The following is a 15,972-nucleotide window of genomic DNA, read 5'->3' as shown; positions in this document are numbered from 1 at the left end:
CTTAGGAGCCTTTGATGAGGAACTTTATCAAAAGCTTTCTGGAAGTCATGGTAAACAACATCTATTGGGTCCCCTTTGTCCACATTTGTTCACCCCCTCAAAGAACTCTAACAGGTTAATGAGACAAGATCTTCCCTTACTTTTTAAAAGTTGAAAAAAATCAAAATATTTTATTCCGTTTAGAGGGCAAAGGTCTGGTGAAATCAGGGGTAAAATTTCTAAGGAATATCAATAAAGGCAGATATTACAGTTCCTATGTTTAAAGCAATTGGAAGTTTCTTAAGCTTTTCACAGTGATTTAGAATCTTTAAAATGAGCGGCTTTTGTTTCAGTTTTTTCCAAACACTCCAGTATATCTTCTTGAGCAGATTTTGCTCTTTTGGTTTCCAGAAGGCTGGGATACTCTGTTGAGTACCCGAACTTCTTCATTAACACACCAGTACTCTTCTTGAGTTTCAATTGACTCCTCAGGATTTAAAAGGCAATTTCTAAACACAATGTCTAAACTCCTTTCTAAAGGAGTGGATCTCCCTGTTTTAACTAGGTAAGGAAATTCTTCTTTCACTACAATATCCATCTCCTTTTCTGACCTAGTCTTCACCTAACTACCCATTCCTGCCAACCTCCCCAGTTCTCTGTGTTAAATTCCTTTCAGCAAGGACTAAACACAAATCCTGTCAGCACTAAATTCTTCTCCATCAGTGCTGGACTCAGGGTTAGACTCTGTCAGTATTAGAGACTTCTCAGTCAGGGCTGAATTCAGACTTCCCTCTCCTCTGTATTCAGCTTTCAAGTCTTCCTCTGCTGAACTGATGCTAACCAATCAGATTTCTTGGAGCAGCCTGTCACTCAAGGCTCTCTGGCTCTGTGAGGAATTAACCCTTCACAGTCCTTTACCTGTTTACATAGCACTTAAAAGATTTTAAAGTGCAGTCCCTCAAAGCTGTATATAGATATCACACCAGTGACTGTTAGGTCTGAATGTGCATAAGCCTGGCTTATTGCCAGGTTTGTACATGAGCCTCACTTGTCCTCTCCTTGTATACATGAAAAAGAATGAGGCATCAATTAAGCATAGCAAAAAGCCAGGTTCATGCACACTGATTATCAACATCACCTTGGTGTGATGTGAATATCTTCAAAGTATTTAAACTGATGGATACAGTAAAGTAATGAACATACCTTAGTCCCCAATTATTGATTCCCCAAGTTCTTGACGTAGGCAAGAGCTTTCTGGCAGCAGCTTTATGTGGTAAAAATGGGTAAATCAACACTGGGAGAGAATGGACTACATCTTCATTCTATCTGATTCAAATCAACCAAAAGTTAGACTTCTTTAGGACTGCATCTTGGAAGAGTAATAATATTTTACATTTTATCATTGAGTATTGTCTCAATAACTATGGCTGCTTCCACATGAGTATGGGAAAATGTTCAACTGCTGTAGTAGCAGCAGGACTAGAACTAATTGCGAGTGGCATCAGCATGTCTTGTGCCCATGCCACTCACTGCTGTCACCACCCACCCCCTAGTAACCATTTACTACCTTTGCAGGCATATATAGATACTGTAGTAAACACACTAAATAATTTCACAATGCAAAACAATATAATTTATTTATTGAATGAAAAAGGGCAATGCAAAACAAAATTATTTAAAAGTCTACTGTACATTTACACAAAGACATTACAGACCACAAAACTTAAATTATAGTGATGATATTTGCACAGTCATATACAAAAAAAAACTATTATTCAGAATTATTAATACAAATAAAAGTGCTTTATTTTTAATATCATTCCAACTTTTCTTTAAATTGAACTGCATTTTCTGAACTCTTGCTTCTCATAAAATTCTACTGTATTTTTCAAAATTGTGACTGTGTTTATCAGACTGTCCACTTTTCAAGTAGTCTCTGTAATTAGCAGAACCTTGGTATGCAGACTTCTTGTCATGGAAAGCTTTACCTGCTCTTTTCTGCACATCAAAATGATGTGAGAAGCATAACAAGCAACCCATGCCAAAGTCGACAACCTTAAATATTATTCTTAAACAATCTTAAAAGCATCTGAAATAACAGACCTGTTTCCCTACTATATTCCAAGACAGTTGGGGGAGTTTAAAAAGCAGCTTCAGATGTGTCAAAGGAGATTGTTTCAAGAATTAAAACAGTCCACATTCCAGCTAATAGAATGGAGGCATGGATGTTTTTAATTCACTTCTGTCACTACTGCATCCACTCAAATTGTTTTCTTAAACTCTCTTGAGTTTAAAAAGTTGTTGGACACAAGAGGACTCTGCAGCTGCAATAGAAAAAAAATCAATGAACCTCCCTCACATTTGTGCACAGATCTGGTGTATGCATGCAGGGCTCTATTTTTGACCATTATTTCAACTACAAGCTGGCATGGGGGGAAAGAATTCTGTAAACAGCACGGTAAACAAGTTAACTGAAAACAATCACCTTTTCTCCTAGCTTACAATTACAGGAAAAAACCTGCCATTAACCAAGTCCAGACAACAGTTTCCCCCAGCGACTGTAACACTAAACAGAAAGCAGAAAGAAAGGTCTTTTGGGAAAGTGGTTCCCAAGAGCATAGGGATTTATGTGCCACATTGGCTGATTTGATAGTAACATCTTTTTGCAGCCTGCACACGCACAAAACTGGCTTATACTGAATCAGACCACCAGTACATCAAGGTCAGTATTGTCTTCTGAAACTGATAGCATCTCTCCAGGGTCTCAGGGAAAGCTCTTTCACAGCACCTCCTACCTGCCCTTTTAACTAGACATGCCGTGATTGAACCTTGACCTCCTGCATGCAAAGCAAAGGCTCTTCCACTAGCCCTTTCCCAAGCACAGGTATTGTGTGTGTTTTTGGGAGTCAAATACACCTTTTTAATGCTTGGCACTAGTACGTTTTTCCTAGAAAGCAATTTATTTGGGATTTTTACAATGCTCAGGAGCGAGGGTATATATTCATCTGAATAGACATTATATATGTGAAAGTGCCCACTGCTTGGTCTAAAAGAACTTATGCCCACACACCTTAAAATATCAACTTATCTGTGATTTTCTTGTATGAAATATTTTGAAAAGGTAGTTTTAATCATGCTGGCTGTAACTATCACATAATAGCCCAGACAACTACAAGTAGTTTTGGAAAACAATTTAAAAAGAAAAGACCAGTGTGCAGTAGTGTTTATGCTGGTATTTTGCTAATGATGTTTTCCTGTTTGTTTTGGCAAAATTAAATGTTGGGATTTTTCAGTGATGTGCAAATCCAGGCTCAGATTTGGAGACTAAATGACACTTTTGTAGTATAGCAAGGAGCAGACTCTGAAAAGAGAAAATATAAATACAATATTTTAAACATCATTTGTAGAATAACCACAGCATTGTTGCTTAAAATAATTAGACATACTGAAAACATCTTTCTGATATACTTTCTGGAATATATTGTGCTGTTGAGACAAAATGCTGCTAACACTTTCCATTCATAATGCAACCAGAATCTAAGCACCACTTTACATTTTGCATGGTTAAGGAATTTAATATAGCTTTATGTAGAAGATCCCATTGTCATGTGTTAGCCACCTGCAGACTTTGCAGATGGGAGATCACGTAGGGTTGCCAAGTCCAATTCAAGAAATATCTGGGGACTTTGGGGGTGGAACCAGGAGACAGTGTGGGTGGAACCAGGAGCAAGGATGTGACAAGCATAATTGACTCCAAAGGGAGTTCTGGCCATCACATTTAAAGGGACTGCATACCTTTTTAAATGACTTCCTTCCATAGGAAATAATGAAAGATAGGGGCACCTTCTTTTGGGGCTCATAGAATTGGACTCCCTGGTCCAATCCTTTTGAAACTTGGGAGTAATTTTGGGGAGAGGCGCTGGATGCTATAATGAAAATTTGGTGCCACTACCTCAAAAAAACAGCCCCCCAGAGCCCCAGATACCTGCGAATCAATTATCCATTATTTCCTATGGGAATAAGTCTCCATAGGGAATAATAGAGTTCCCAGCAGATATTCCCCTTCCCTCCCCCCGCTTTCTGATGACCCTGAAGCAGGGGGAGGGTCTCCAAACTGGGGGATCCCCTGCCCCCACCTGGGGATTGGGAACTCTAAGGTCAGCAGACTCTCAGGAACAGCCCAGGAGGCAAAGTGGGGATCTCAGTGGGAAGGGAAGTGATGTACATCACTCCCCCTGCTTTTACAAACAGAAATACCATTCCATCAGAGGAACTGCATGCCTGGATATGGAGTACATGGAGCAGGGGTTTTTTTGAGCAGGAACACAGTTCCGACTGGCTTGGTGTCAGGAGGTGTGGCCTAATATGCAAATGAATCCCTGCTGGGCTTTTTCAATAAAAAGCCCTGACATGGAGTAACAGTCAGTGAACCAAACAAAAGTTCTTTCTCAGCCACTAGTAAAATGTCACGGAGTCAGAATCAACTGGTTGACATCCAATTGAAAAGGAAAAAAGCATAGTAGAAACTTAGGCAAAGTTTGAATGCCCTGTAAGTACCAACAAAATAAAAGCCAATGTAAACAAAAATAAGATGAACACAGTGGAAGGAGGTACCTTCTATAGAAGTAAAAGGATGAGTCACTACACACCAAAACATGCAATGAAGATTTAGGGATTACATTATATATGGGATGGAGTGGCCCTGTAGAGAGCCATTGCCTTTTAACAGTCACGTGACTCAATTAGCCTCTCTCAGCTTTATGTTGTCATGTGGCTACTTTGGACTTCTGGACGTGCCCCCACTCGTGAGCCAGAGGCAGACTGTCATTTAACAAAACAAGGTAGTGAGACATTATTCTGGAATAAGGAATCTTTCCTCACACCAGGGTGATAGATCTACTCTCCCTGCAGTTTCCCAGTGCCAATACCCAAGCATCAAGTGTCACCACACACCCTCCACAGGGCCACAAGGGCTTTTTCATTTTTTTAAATCAGCAACTGGATATTATACTGGGCAAATCAGGTTTGGGCAAATCCAGGTTTCATGCCAGTGAATTATGCAGCCATAATTAACAACTTCAGGTTAAAGGGAACAGGGCAGTCAACAGTGCTTTGCTCATTATAGGGTTATTCTGAATGTCTGTGACATTTTAGCTAGTTTTCATTGCTTTGTTCATTGCATACATTATACTGTTGGGCTATCTTAATTTTATAATCCAGTCTGTTTACATGTATTACACTGTTTTAGTGTATGTAATAAACTTTTTAATGTACTTCTCTCTAATTTTGAATCTCCATTTTATTGCATTGTTATGCTGCTGCATGGTTTTATTCATGTGACCCCTGGAGTCTGTGAGAGGAGATATTAAGTAAATAAATAAGTTTATGTGCATTCCATTATTATTAATTTCTTGTAGTGTATCAACCACTGGGCGTGCTGCCTGGCCAAGCAGCTCTGATCTCAACCCCCAAACAAACCAACTAAAGAGACAGCCGTGTAAATCAAAAACAACAAAAGCTCAAAGCTCACGACCCATAAACTGCAGTCTAAGTATATTATGCAACACACTCACAAAAAAATTGTTATTATACAAAACATTCCCATAGCAAACTCAGTTGCATACAAGTCAGCTTGTTGTATGCAACTGAGTTTGCTATGGGAATGTTTTGTATAATAACAATTTTTATGAGTGTGTTGCATAATATATTTAGACTGCAGTATATGGGTTGTGAGCTTTGAGCTTTTGTTGGTTCTGATTTCAACCCCAGCAACATGTGAGGCAGGGTGGGGGGAATCTAAGTCCTGCCAGCATAGAGTGATCCTGTGTCTGGATGGTGACAGCAAGTCCAGTCCCTGATTTCCTTGAAGTCCACAATAAAAAAGAATGAAAAGACAAAATATTAATATCACAAACTGTTGTTTTTAAATTCAGAGATCTCATAAGTAATTAGCAAAATGAGGTAGTAATTCTTGTTTTTTTAAAAAGTAGTACCATACCAGATGTACTGAAATGATTGTTCTAGTGTTTTTTTTCATTGTTAAGTAACAGTATACTTAGACGCTTCAATAACTAGAAGGAACACTCTTTCCTTTAGTTCAGTCTTTGAGAAGTCTTTCCAGCCTTAAATTCCCTTCTTTGAATAATAGGTAGAAGTCTATAAAGTATCACATGTGATTGCTCCTTGCTGCCCTGACATTTACAAATATATACATAACCTTTCAGATAATTTCCCCTAAAGGGTCTGCCTCAGTCCATACTCCTGTAATCCAGCTGTTAACTCCTTCTTTTTATGGCTCCCAGATGGAGTAATTATTTACTCTCAAGCAGCACAACCCAGCTGTTTGCCTGCAAAATGGCAATGATTTGTTGATAGCATGGCACTGTTCGGCCACATGGCATTTTTTTTAAAAAAAGGATTCAAAATATTCAGCTTTCCTTTTGTTTAAAAAATTAGAAAGCACATAGTTTTCACCGCATAAAACAATCTAACCTACAAAATGTAATTCCTTCAGCTTTATCATTGCTGAATATCTGGTTTATGGATGAAAGCTATGCAATACCTTTGCAATATCATTCATCCAAAGAAGCTTTCACAAATTATACTAAGAATACCATATGAGCTAGAGAATGTGTGGGGTGGGGGAGAACCAGTCTGAAACCAAATATTCATTCTGTTAATTTTTTTTCAGTGTACAGAGTTGTGAAATGTTGTAACTTTTTAAAGTGGCAATTGTAAAAAATGGTGTAATCAGATATTCTGTTCATTTTCCCCCCCAGTGAGTTGGGAAATACCTGGAGACTTTGGGGGTGAAACACAACCTGAGGAGGGTGGGATTTGTGGATATGAGCAACTTCAGTGGGGCATTATGCCATCGATTTCACCTTCTGAAGCAGCCATTTTCTCCAGGTGAGCTGATCTCTTTTGTCTGTATGTCAATTGTAATCAGCAGACCTCCAGCCACCACCTGGAAGTTGGCAGTGTACAGAATTGTGAAATGCTGTAACTGGTTTAAATGACACTTGTGAAAAATGGTACATGAGTCATTAAAGGGCTTGGATCAGTTTTGTATCTCCCTTCTGCTGCTACCTCATGATTAAGCAGTCTCATTTTAGTCATCCTGAGGCAGAAATCCTATCATAAGAACATAAGAGAAGCCATGTTGGATCAGGCCAACGGCCCATCAAGTCCAACACTCTGTGTCACACAGTGGCAAAAAAATTTATATATACACACACACTGTGGCTAATAGCCACTGATGGACCTGTGTTCCATATTTTTATCTAAACCCCTCTTGAAGGTGGCTATGCTTGTGGCCGCCGCCACCTCCTGTGGCAGTGAATTCCAAATGTTAATCACCCTTTGGGTGAAGAAGTACTTCCTTTTATCCGTTTTAACCTGTCTGCTCAGCAATTTCATCGAATGCCCATGAGTTCTTGTATTGTGAGAAAGGGAGAAAAGTACTTCTTTCTCTAGCCAGTTTGGTGTAGTGGTTAAGAGTGTGGACTCTTATCTGGGAGAACCGGGTTTGATTCCCCACTCCTCCACTTGCACCTGCTGGAATGGCCTTGGGTCAGCCATAGTTCTGGCAGAGGTTGTCCTTGAAAGGGCAGCTGCTGTGAGAGCCCTCTCCAGCCCCACCCACCTCACAGGGTGTCTGTTGTGGGGGAGGAAGGTAAAGGAGATTGTGAGCCGCTCTGAGACTCTTCGGAGTGGAGGGCGGGATATAAATCCAATATCTTCTTCTTCTTCTTCTTACTTTCTCCATCCCATGCATTATCTTGTAAACATCTATCATGTCACCCCGCAGTCAACGTTTCTCCAAGCTAAAGAGTCCCAAGCGTTTCAACCTTTCTTCATAGGGAAAGTGCTCCAGCCCTTTAATCATTCTAGTTGCCCTTTTCTGGACTTTCTCCAATGCTATAATATCCTTTTTGAGGTGTGGCGACCAGAACTGCACACAGTACTCCAAATGAGACCACACCATCGATTTATACAGGGGCATTATGATACTGGCTGATTTGTTTTCAATTCCCTTCCTAATAATTCCCAGCATGGCATTGGCCTTTTTTATTGCAAACGCACACTGTCCTGACATTTTCAGTGAATTATCTACTACGACCCCAAGAGACTGACCTCTTGGTCAGTCTCTGCCAGTTCACACCCCATCAACTTGTATTTGTAGCTGGGATTCTTGGCCCCAATGTGCATTACTTTGCACTTACTCCTAATTCTATCCACACCTACTTTGGAGTAAATTCCCGCGAAGTCAATGGGATTTATTTTTGACTATGTGTGGATAGAATTAGGCAGCATGAGGTGCAGCTTGCTCTTTTCCTTTATAACAAACAGTCAATTATCTACAAAATCCAGGAATCAGCACATCTCAATCCAGGCCATAATAGAAGCAACATTTTTTTGGTGGGGTTGTGGGGAGAGATGGAGCTGAACATGTTCTCCTTTTTCTGTTAGGCACATGTCCTGAGTAGGTGTTCTGTAAAAGTTCTTAAATAACATTCTCAAGTGTCTTGCCATGATTTTATACTTGTAATGTATCATTTCTGTAATGTGCCTTATGATAGTTCAGAGAGGCGAGACTGACAACTACTAGGGATCGTGCCTTCTCAGTAGCAGTCCCCTACTGGTGGAATCAGCTGCTGGAAGAGGTTAGGGCCTTGTGGGACCTCACTCAGTTCTGCAGGGCCTGAAAGACCATACTCTTCCAGCTTGCTTTCAGCTGACCTTTGAGACCTATAACAGCAGGAGGAATCCAGGAAAAATGATGCCAGGGTAACTGGATAATACCAAAATGTTATTAGCACCAACTGTTTTAAATTGTTTTATTAACTGACTGATTTTATTACCAATGTGATATTATATTTTATTACTAATGTAATATTAGATTTTATTATTACTTTTATTATGACCAATGTTGTAAGCCACCCTGAGCCTGCCTCTGTGGGAAAGGAGGGGTATAAATTTAATAAACTAAACTAAACTTCATTAACACTGCTGCTTTGCTTCCCTGCTTCTGGCCTCGCTTATCTGTGTAACGAGTTACTCCAAGTCTTTCCATCGGCCTGAACCGCAACTTCAAGGCCAGTTGCTGAACCAGACACTGATTAGAAAACACCTGCATTCCCAGAACTTGAGGGAGGGTTGTAAATGTTATCGCTTAGCATTCCCACTTTTACTTGAAATTATACCAGTTATGATAACACATATAAGGGGGCCTCTGAGGGAAGAGTGCCAGTCTTTACAAAACTCATTTTGCCTCCATATCTGTCAGTGAATAAACCTGCTATTTTTTGGAATGGACTGTGTGATTTCCTGAACTGCAGGGGGGTCTTGACAAACATGGCCAGTTTGCTTTGAGGGACTGATTGGAAACGAATGATTATGGAACTCATATAGTCAGGGGAAAGAGCTATATAAAGGCAGGATGTGTTTAACCCATACAAGTATTTGTCATGCCTTGCACATTTCAAACACAACTGTAGCATAAGAACTGAGGGGGTTTTTGTTTTGTTTTTAAAAAAAATCATTCTCAGAAATCTTAGCAAAATGTTTCATAAGTAAGCTAGCAAATTAGCTAACATTTTCTGATGTGTCAAGAAAACTAGTTTAAAACAAATTTTGTCCAACAGAATGAAGAGCTTGTTTTTTCATTAATATTTCTGTGTGTACCTCTTTCTCTTAGATCTGTAATATAAGCTTTCATAAATTCTTTTTCAAACTGCTCACGATCACGATCACTTTCAGTTATTTCTACAGTCTCTTGAAATGAGGTTGTTTCCAGAGGGTTATCCTTGAGGCTTATAAATCTGTAAGAAGATGAAATATTAGCATGAAGGGGTTGTATAATGCTTCTTATCATGAGCAGTCTGCAACCTGCTATATGCCAAATGATTTATTGCCATATAAATTTTCTGTTCTTCCAACTTTGTTACGGAGCTATAGTAAATTTATTTATGAGCACAGCATTTCTACTGTATATGTGGGCAAGTCTGCCACATGTCTTTAATGATAACTAGCTATAATAAAATGTTAATTCCAAGTGGCCTTGTGCAAGCAGACATGTAAAACACTTAGAAAGTATGCTTAACTGCTGAATCAAAAGGTATATTTTCCATCTGCTGTGGAGCATGTAAACAGTTTACACACAATGAATACGACTTCTTTAACAATGGGATAGGCATATTAACACATTGGAAAAGTTTCTCAAGGGTTAGGAAAGCACAATCCTCTATGCAATGGAAGAGAAATCAAGTAGTTCACTTTCTTCCTACCACATTTTCATGGTTCAATATTACTCAGATATTACTCCCATGACATAGACAACTAGACTGTCTGATTTTGCTAGACTTGGTACATGATAAATACATGTAAGCAGAGTCATATCATTCTAACCCCATTGATTCCAATGGTCTTAGAGTGATGAAACTCTGCTTTGGATTGCATTGTCTGAGGGCTAATAGTGATTATTTTTCTTATATATGAATAGTCATAAAATGTGTTACAGTCTACAATGTTTAAACAGTTACTATGATTTACATTTCCTTCAAGGAACTCAGAATAGCATAATTAGCATTTCCAGGTATCCTCCATTCAAGTTCTAGCCAGACCCAATTCATCTCAGGGAGAGATGCTATCCATACACATATGTATGCAGGCCCTTGGGTTTTTTAAACACAGAACACCAAGACCAGTCAGCCTTCATGAGGCCTGTTAGTCACATTTGAGAACTCCAATATTACAGCAGCTTTGAGGAGGGAAATCTTTGGTTCAAATGTGTCTTCTGGCATAGCCTCATTAGCAAGATAATATTCTCACAGCCTCAGTGCCCACTGTTCAACATGGGAATAAAATATTTACCTGCTGTATGGATTACTGAAATTATCTACAGAAACCTTTTGAGCACTCAAAATACAATGCATGAATAATAAATATTTTTATTTGCAAGTATATGAATATTTTGAACCCAATATGATGAAAACCTCTTAAAGCAGGTTATTTTACATGTGAGTATTAAGACATATGCAATCCTGAATTTCTGACTTGCTCCATTTCTCATCATATATGAATATATTCATTGCATTAGTCTTCAGCAGATAAACTGCAACTCACCAATGGATCTCTACCCTTCCAAAGGTGGATGGCATCAACAAAATACTGTTGTCGTTTTTGCTGTGGACTCTGTGAATGAATTTACAGACTGTTGGCCATGAGTAAAGTTGCGTAAAGGACACATAATGATAGATTCTATGCAGGATTTTGTGTACAAGCCTCATAGGCACCATTTTTATATTTCAATGTGGTTTTATGTACACATGGATGTGTAAGCCGCCCTGAGCCTGCTTTATCAGGGAAGGTGGGATATAAATTGAATTAAATAAATAAATATGGGAGGGTCTTTTAAACTGTACTCTCCAAACTGTGTAGCTCCTTTCTGAGGGAGGTCTCCTCAAGTCAAGACTGCTCTTTTGAGAGAATTTTGGGGATGTCCTATTTGATATTGCCACTAGCTGTTTTGTTTTACTCTGACTTGCTTTTATGAGATTTTATTTTATGCTTTCCTTCTTCATAAATCTCTTGTTCATTGCCTCAAAAATTTTAATCAATAAATAAAACACTAAGCCCTGATGTTAAGATATCTTTAATGATTGTAATGGTATAAATTAAGACAGAGTGTTCTTCCAGAAACAAAAGATTACATCCAGAATAAATGGAAGCAATAACTAAGAGAAAAAAGATTCATATTATTATTTTTTCTGACTGACTTACTTTAAACCTGTGGTTGATTCACAGATAGCTGTGGGCATCTGGACCAAATCGTCACCACTTACCACCAGTAAACTGAGTTTTGGCAAATTGACCAAAGATTGTGGAAGGTAAGTCAACTTGTTTTTCTGCAGGAGAAGGGTTTGTAATTCTTCTAGCCTTAAGAGATCAACAGAGTAACATAGTTAAATGAACAATGAATCACAGCTGGTAAGTTTTTATTAAATACTTATAAAGTTGCACTTGCAAGGCCAACAATGTTATTGCTTGACATTGATTTATTTAGATATTGATACTCAATGGGAACCTCAAATGGCTTACAACATAGTTCTGTCGTTATTTAAGCAGTTTGTAACTGCTTAGTCTTGCCACCACTGGTCCACGTAGGTGAGTCGATATAGTAAGACACAGTATAATGACACTCTGTTTACTTAACTATATACAGGTTTAATTACAATATGTGCAATTTCTCAGCAAAGTGCTCCGCCAACCATCCATATAGAGTAGAAGGATATTACTTTACAGCACAGCATTACTTATATACACATAGCCTCTGTACCAATGAGCTTTCAGTGCTGAGTCATTCCGCACTCATCACCTTATCCTGGTTAGAACCAGTTTTTACTTGGCTGAGCCTTGCTGGAACACTGATGTCATCTGTTTTGACACTAGCTGTCAGATCAGCATGCTTCACTTGCCTCATGCCTTACTGAACATTTTTATATGCTAACAAGTTCCTCCCTTCTCCATTTATGTATGAATAAACACACAACAACACTGTGAGGAAGGTGAAGATGAGAGAGATAATTGGCCCAAGGTCACCCAGCAAGCTTCCATGGCAGAGAGGGGGTTCACTTCTCAGTATCCCATATCCTACTCTAACCATGACTACTCGAATGAATTTATTTATAATGGTCATAGACAAGCAAACAATTCATAAAAGTCCAATTCATAACCAATAAAAGGTAATATAATTATACAATAATACTATATACCATCTAAAATATACATAAAATATGAATATAAATTTTAAAACTCAGAAGATGTCAAATTAGTGTTAAAAGCAAGGATAAACTAAAAGCTCTGTCTAGACCTCTTTGTTTCTTCCCTAATTTGATAAGCCATCCAGCCAATTTAGCAGCCGTCTTAGTCAAATTTTGATTATTGCCCACAAACATAATTGACATAAGTATCTTCCTATTGTGATCAGGAAAGGCATTGACAATTAAGAAGATAGGAACATAAGAGAAGCCATGTTGGATCAGACCAATGGCCCATCCAGTCCAACACTCTGTGTTACACAGTGGCCAAAAAACCAGGTGTCATCAGGAGGTCCACCAGTGTGGCCAGGACACTCGAACCCCTCCCACTGGCATGACCTGTGCTTTCCTGATGCTATGATACAAACTGCAATCAAAAATAATGTGTTCTCCACACCCATTTTACTTTTCTTATTGATTCCTTCCATAACGGCAAGGCAGACTTGCAAGTCCAGAGCCATCCTCACTCTCTTCCCTCATTTGCCCCACTGTAGTAGCAGCTGTGTTATAGCTGACTGGGAATCTGTAGCAGTAGATTTTTCATTCAGATACAATACCACTCCTTATTAATGAAGGACCCCCCAATCTGCATACACAGCATAGTGCAAGGGTGTCAAACTCATGAGGGCCAGATCTGATATAAATGGGACTTTGTGGGGCTATGCCATGTATATCATAAAATGTAGTGCCAGGTAGTAGAGATATAAACTTTATATAGGATATGGAGATACAAAATTTAAAGATATTATTTTTTACTTAAAATACACACATGCTTAAAACTCTTGCAATATTTTGTTTAAAATGGAAAGGTGGGGGAATAGTGGGATTTGGCAATGCAATTTAAAAATAAAACATCAAGAAAAAGCACAAGAGTCACAGCAGAAACTAAAATTATAACGTGCTCTGAGCCTAAAAAAATATGAAATGATTGGGCATAGCAGACTCCTCCCCCTGGGTCCACTCAGATTTGCAATGGCTCTCCAGTGTAATATCCCCATTTGGCTGTGGTTTCCCAGGTTAGAGTACTCACTAGGCACCAGTTCTCAGGTCCATTCAGCAGAGACAAGCTAGCTCAAAGCATCAACTCTTTATTTGCAAGGACAAAACTGCAGGAAGCAACAACATCAGCTTGCCATAGGAATGCTGGAAAGTGAAACTGAGTTCCACTCCATTGAAACATACTGCATCACAGGCAAAGTTGCAAAGAAAACGTGGAATAGATTTTCCGTTAAGGCCACGATCTATCTGGAAACAGAGACCTTAATGGAAATCCATTCTGCATTTTCTTTGCAGCTTTGCAAGCCCAGAAGAGCTTCCTGCTGCAGATGGCAAAGGCAAGGCAGAAGGAGCTGGGAACTTCAGCAGAGCTTCAGAGGGGAAGGACAGAAGGGGAGGAGGGGGGAAGAAAAGAGCCACAGGCCTGATTAAAGCCCTGGGTGAGCTGGTTCTGTCTCATGGGCTGGACATTTGACACTCCTGGCATTGTGTCACACCACACTTGAAACCTTGCATGACTAAAAGAAAGATCTAAGGAACTGTGTTTTACATGCCTGAAATACAATGTCCTCTACAAATTTCATCCTGTGGGGGCTTTGACAAACAAAGCAGCTAGGCCATCACAATAAACTGTAGTTGGATCAAATGTTAATGAGGTGTGGCTGCTAAATTTACACAGTCCACCAAAGCAGGATTTCAAACTAGGGCTTATACATCTTTTATTACCCACATTGCACCAATTGTGACTTGATGTAACATTCACAGATCACAGTTATAGCACCATGATTGGAGCATCATCTTTTGTGGTCTCTTAGACACAAAAGGTAAGCAGTGTAGGGGGCAAGAAGCAGACCAGGTAGAGTTTATACACAGAGATTTGTTGTTTGTGTCCAGTAGGCTAACCTGAGTTGTCCAAACCTGAGTTTACTGTGAAGTCTGAATGCAGCACTATTGACTCTTCCCTGTATCTATGACCAGAACTCAACCTAATCATCCAAAAAGAGAGAATTTGATATGTAAGCAGATGTCACTCTAGGTTGAGCACATGTACACTTTATTATAAAACTTCAGATTTGTTCATTGTAATTTTCAGGGTTTTTTTTAAAAAAAATCAGAAATGTCATGTGCTACCATGACTGGCTCATGATATGAATCTTCAGACTTTAAACTTTATGCAATCAAACTTATCATTACAATTTTGATTGAAGGAGTGGAGGAGTTGAGTTCTGAACACTGTACATACAGCATTATAACCTGAGCACTGTGGGTACCATAGACAGTCTAGACCATTATTTCAAAATAAAGAGTCTGTGTGGTTAGCCAGCTGCATTGTTCATATTGAACTGAACAATGTACCTTTTTTTTTCTAGTTACAAGAGTGATTTGGAATGGGAAAGTTAAGAAACAGCCAGAAAACCTTCTTCAAGTCCACAGAGACTCTTCTAACCCATCCCACTTTCAAATGTAGACACTACAAGGGACATACCTATCAATGTCTTGTGGGAGATCTTTGAGGTTATTGCTGCTAATATCCAACCACTCCAAACTTGACATCCGAAGCACACATATTGGAATTGAGGGAAATTTGTTTGCTGACACATCTACATATGTCATTTGTTTCAAGTTACTTAGCTGTAAAGAAACACTGCATTATATTATATGGAATTCAGTGAAAGAAAACACTGCATTATATTATAAAGAATTCAGTGAAAGGAGTATGCATTTAATTATCAATGCATTTAATTATCATTTGAGTATGTTATTTATTTTATTTTAATTTATTTACAACATTTTTCTGCCCTCATCAGGACCACCAAGGCAGCTAATAGATTTAAAACGTATTTTTAAAAAGCACATCTTTAAAACCAAACAAATTCAAACATTTAAAACCAAATACAAATACAACACAAAAACACACAAGCATAAAACATTGAAACAGGTCAGGAAGGAGGAATTATTGAGGAACACCAATTGAAATAAAAGTCTTCACCTTCTGGCAGAAGAAAGCAATAGAAGGGGAAAGGTGAAATACTCTGGGCAGAATGCTCCAGAGCTTGGGTGCCATGACCTAGAAGGCCCTCTTCTGAGTTGCCACATATCTAATCTCAGAACAAAGGGATACCCAAAACAGGGCCTCAGAAGAATAATATAGTGCCTGGGCAGGTTCATAAGAGAA

At 38.9% G+C, this 15,972-nt stretch overlaps 1 protein-coding gene across 2 annotated transcripts in view; it reads right to left on the bottom strand.

Annotated features, from left to right (window-relative positions):
* Positions 1–1,589: 1,589 nt before the first annotated feature.
* LRRC2 (leucine rich repeat containing 2) overlaps positions 1,590–15,972 on the bottom strand; it is a 142,578-nt gene continuing 128,195 nt past the window's right edge. Inside the window, exons 6-9 of one of the 2 annotated variants that reach the window (XM_060235476.1) lie at positions 15,283–15,428; positions 11,764–11,919; positions 9,667–9,803; positions 1,590–3,340 (exon numbers count right to left, since the gene is read on the bottom strand). In XM_060235476.1, coding sequence (XP_060091459.1) covers positions 3,291–3,340; positions 9,667–9,803; positions 11,764–11,919; positions 15,283–15,428 — 489 coding nt within the window. In that variant the 3' untranslated portion in view covers positions 1,590–3,290. The remainder of the gene's footprint in view (positions 3,341–9,666; positions 9,804–11,763; positions 11,920–15,282; positions 15,429–15,972) is intronic. The other variant, XM_060235477.1, reaches the window with a different exon arrangement.

Source organism: Heteronotia binoei, chromosome 4 (genome assembly GCF_032191835.1).
Source record: "Heteronotia binoei isolate CCM8104 ecotype False Entrance Well chromosome 4, APGP_CSIRO_Hbin_v1, whole genome shotgun sequence".
In the NCBI taxonomy this organism is placed as follows: Eukaryota; Metazoa; Chordata; class Lepidosauria; order Squamata; family Gekkonidae; genus Heteronotia; species Heteronotia binoei.
This window is presented reverse-complemented; position numbering and strand designations above follow the sequence as displayed.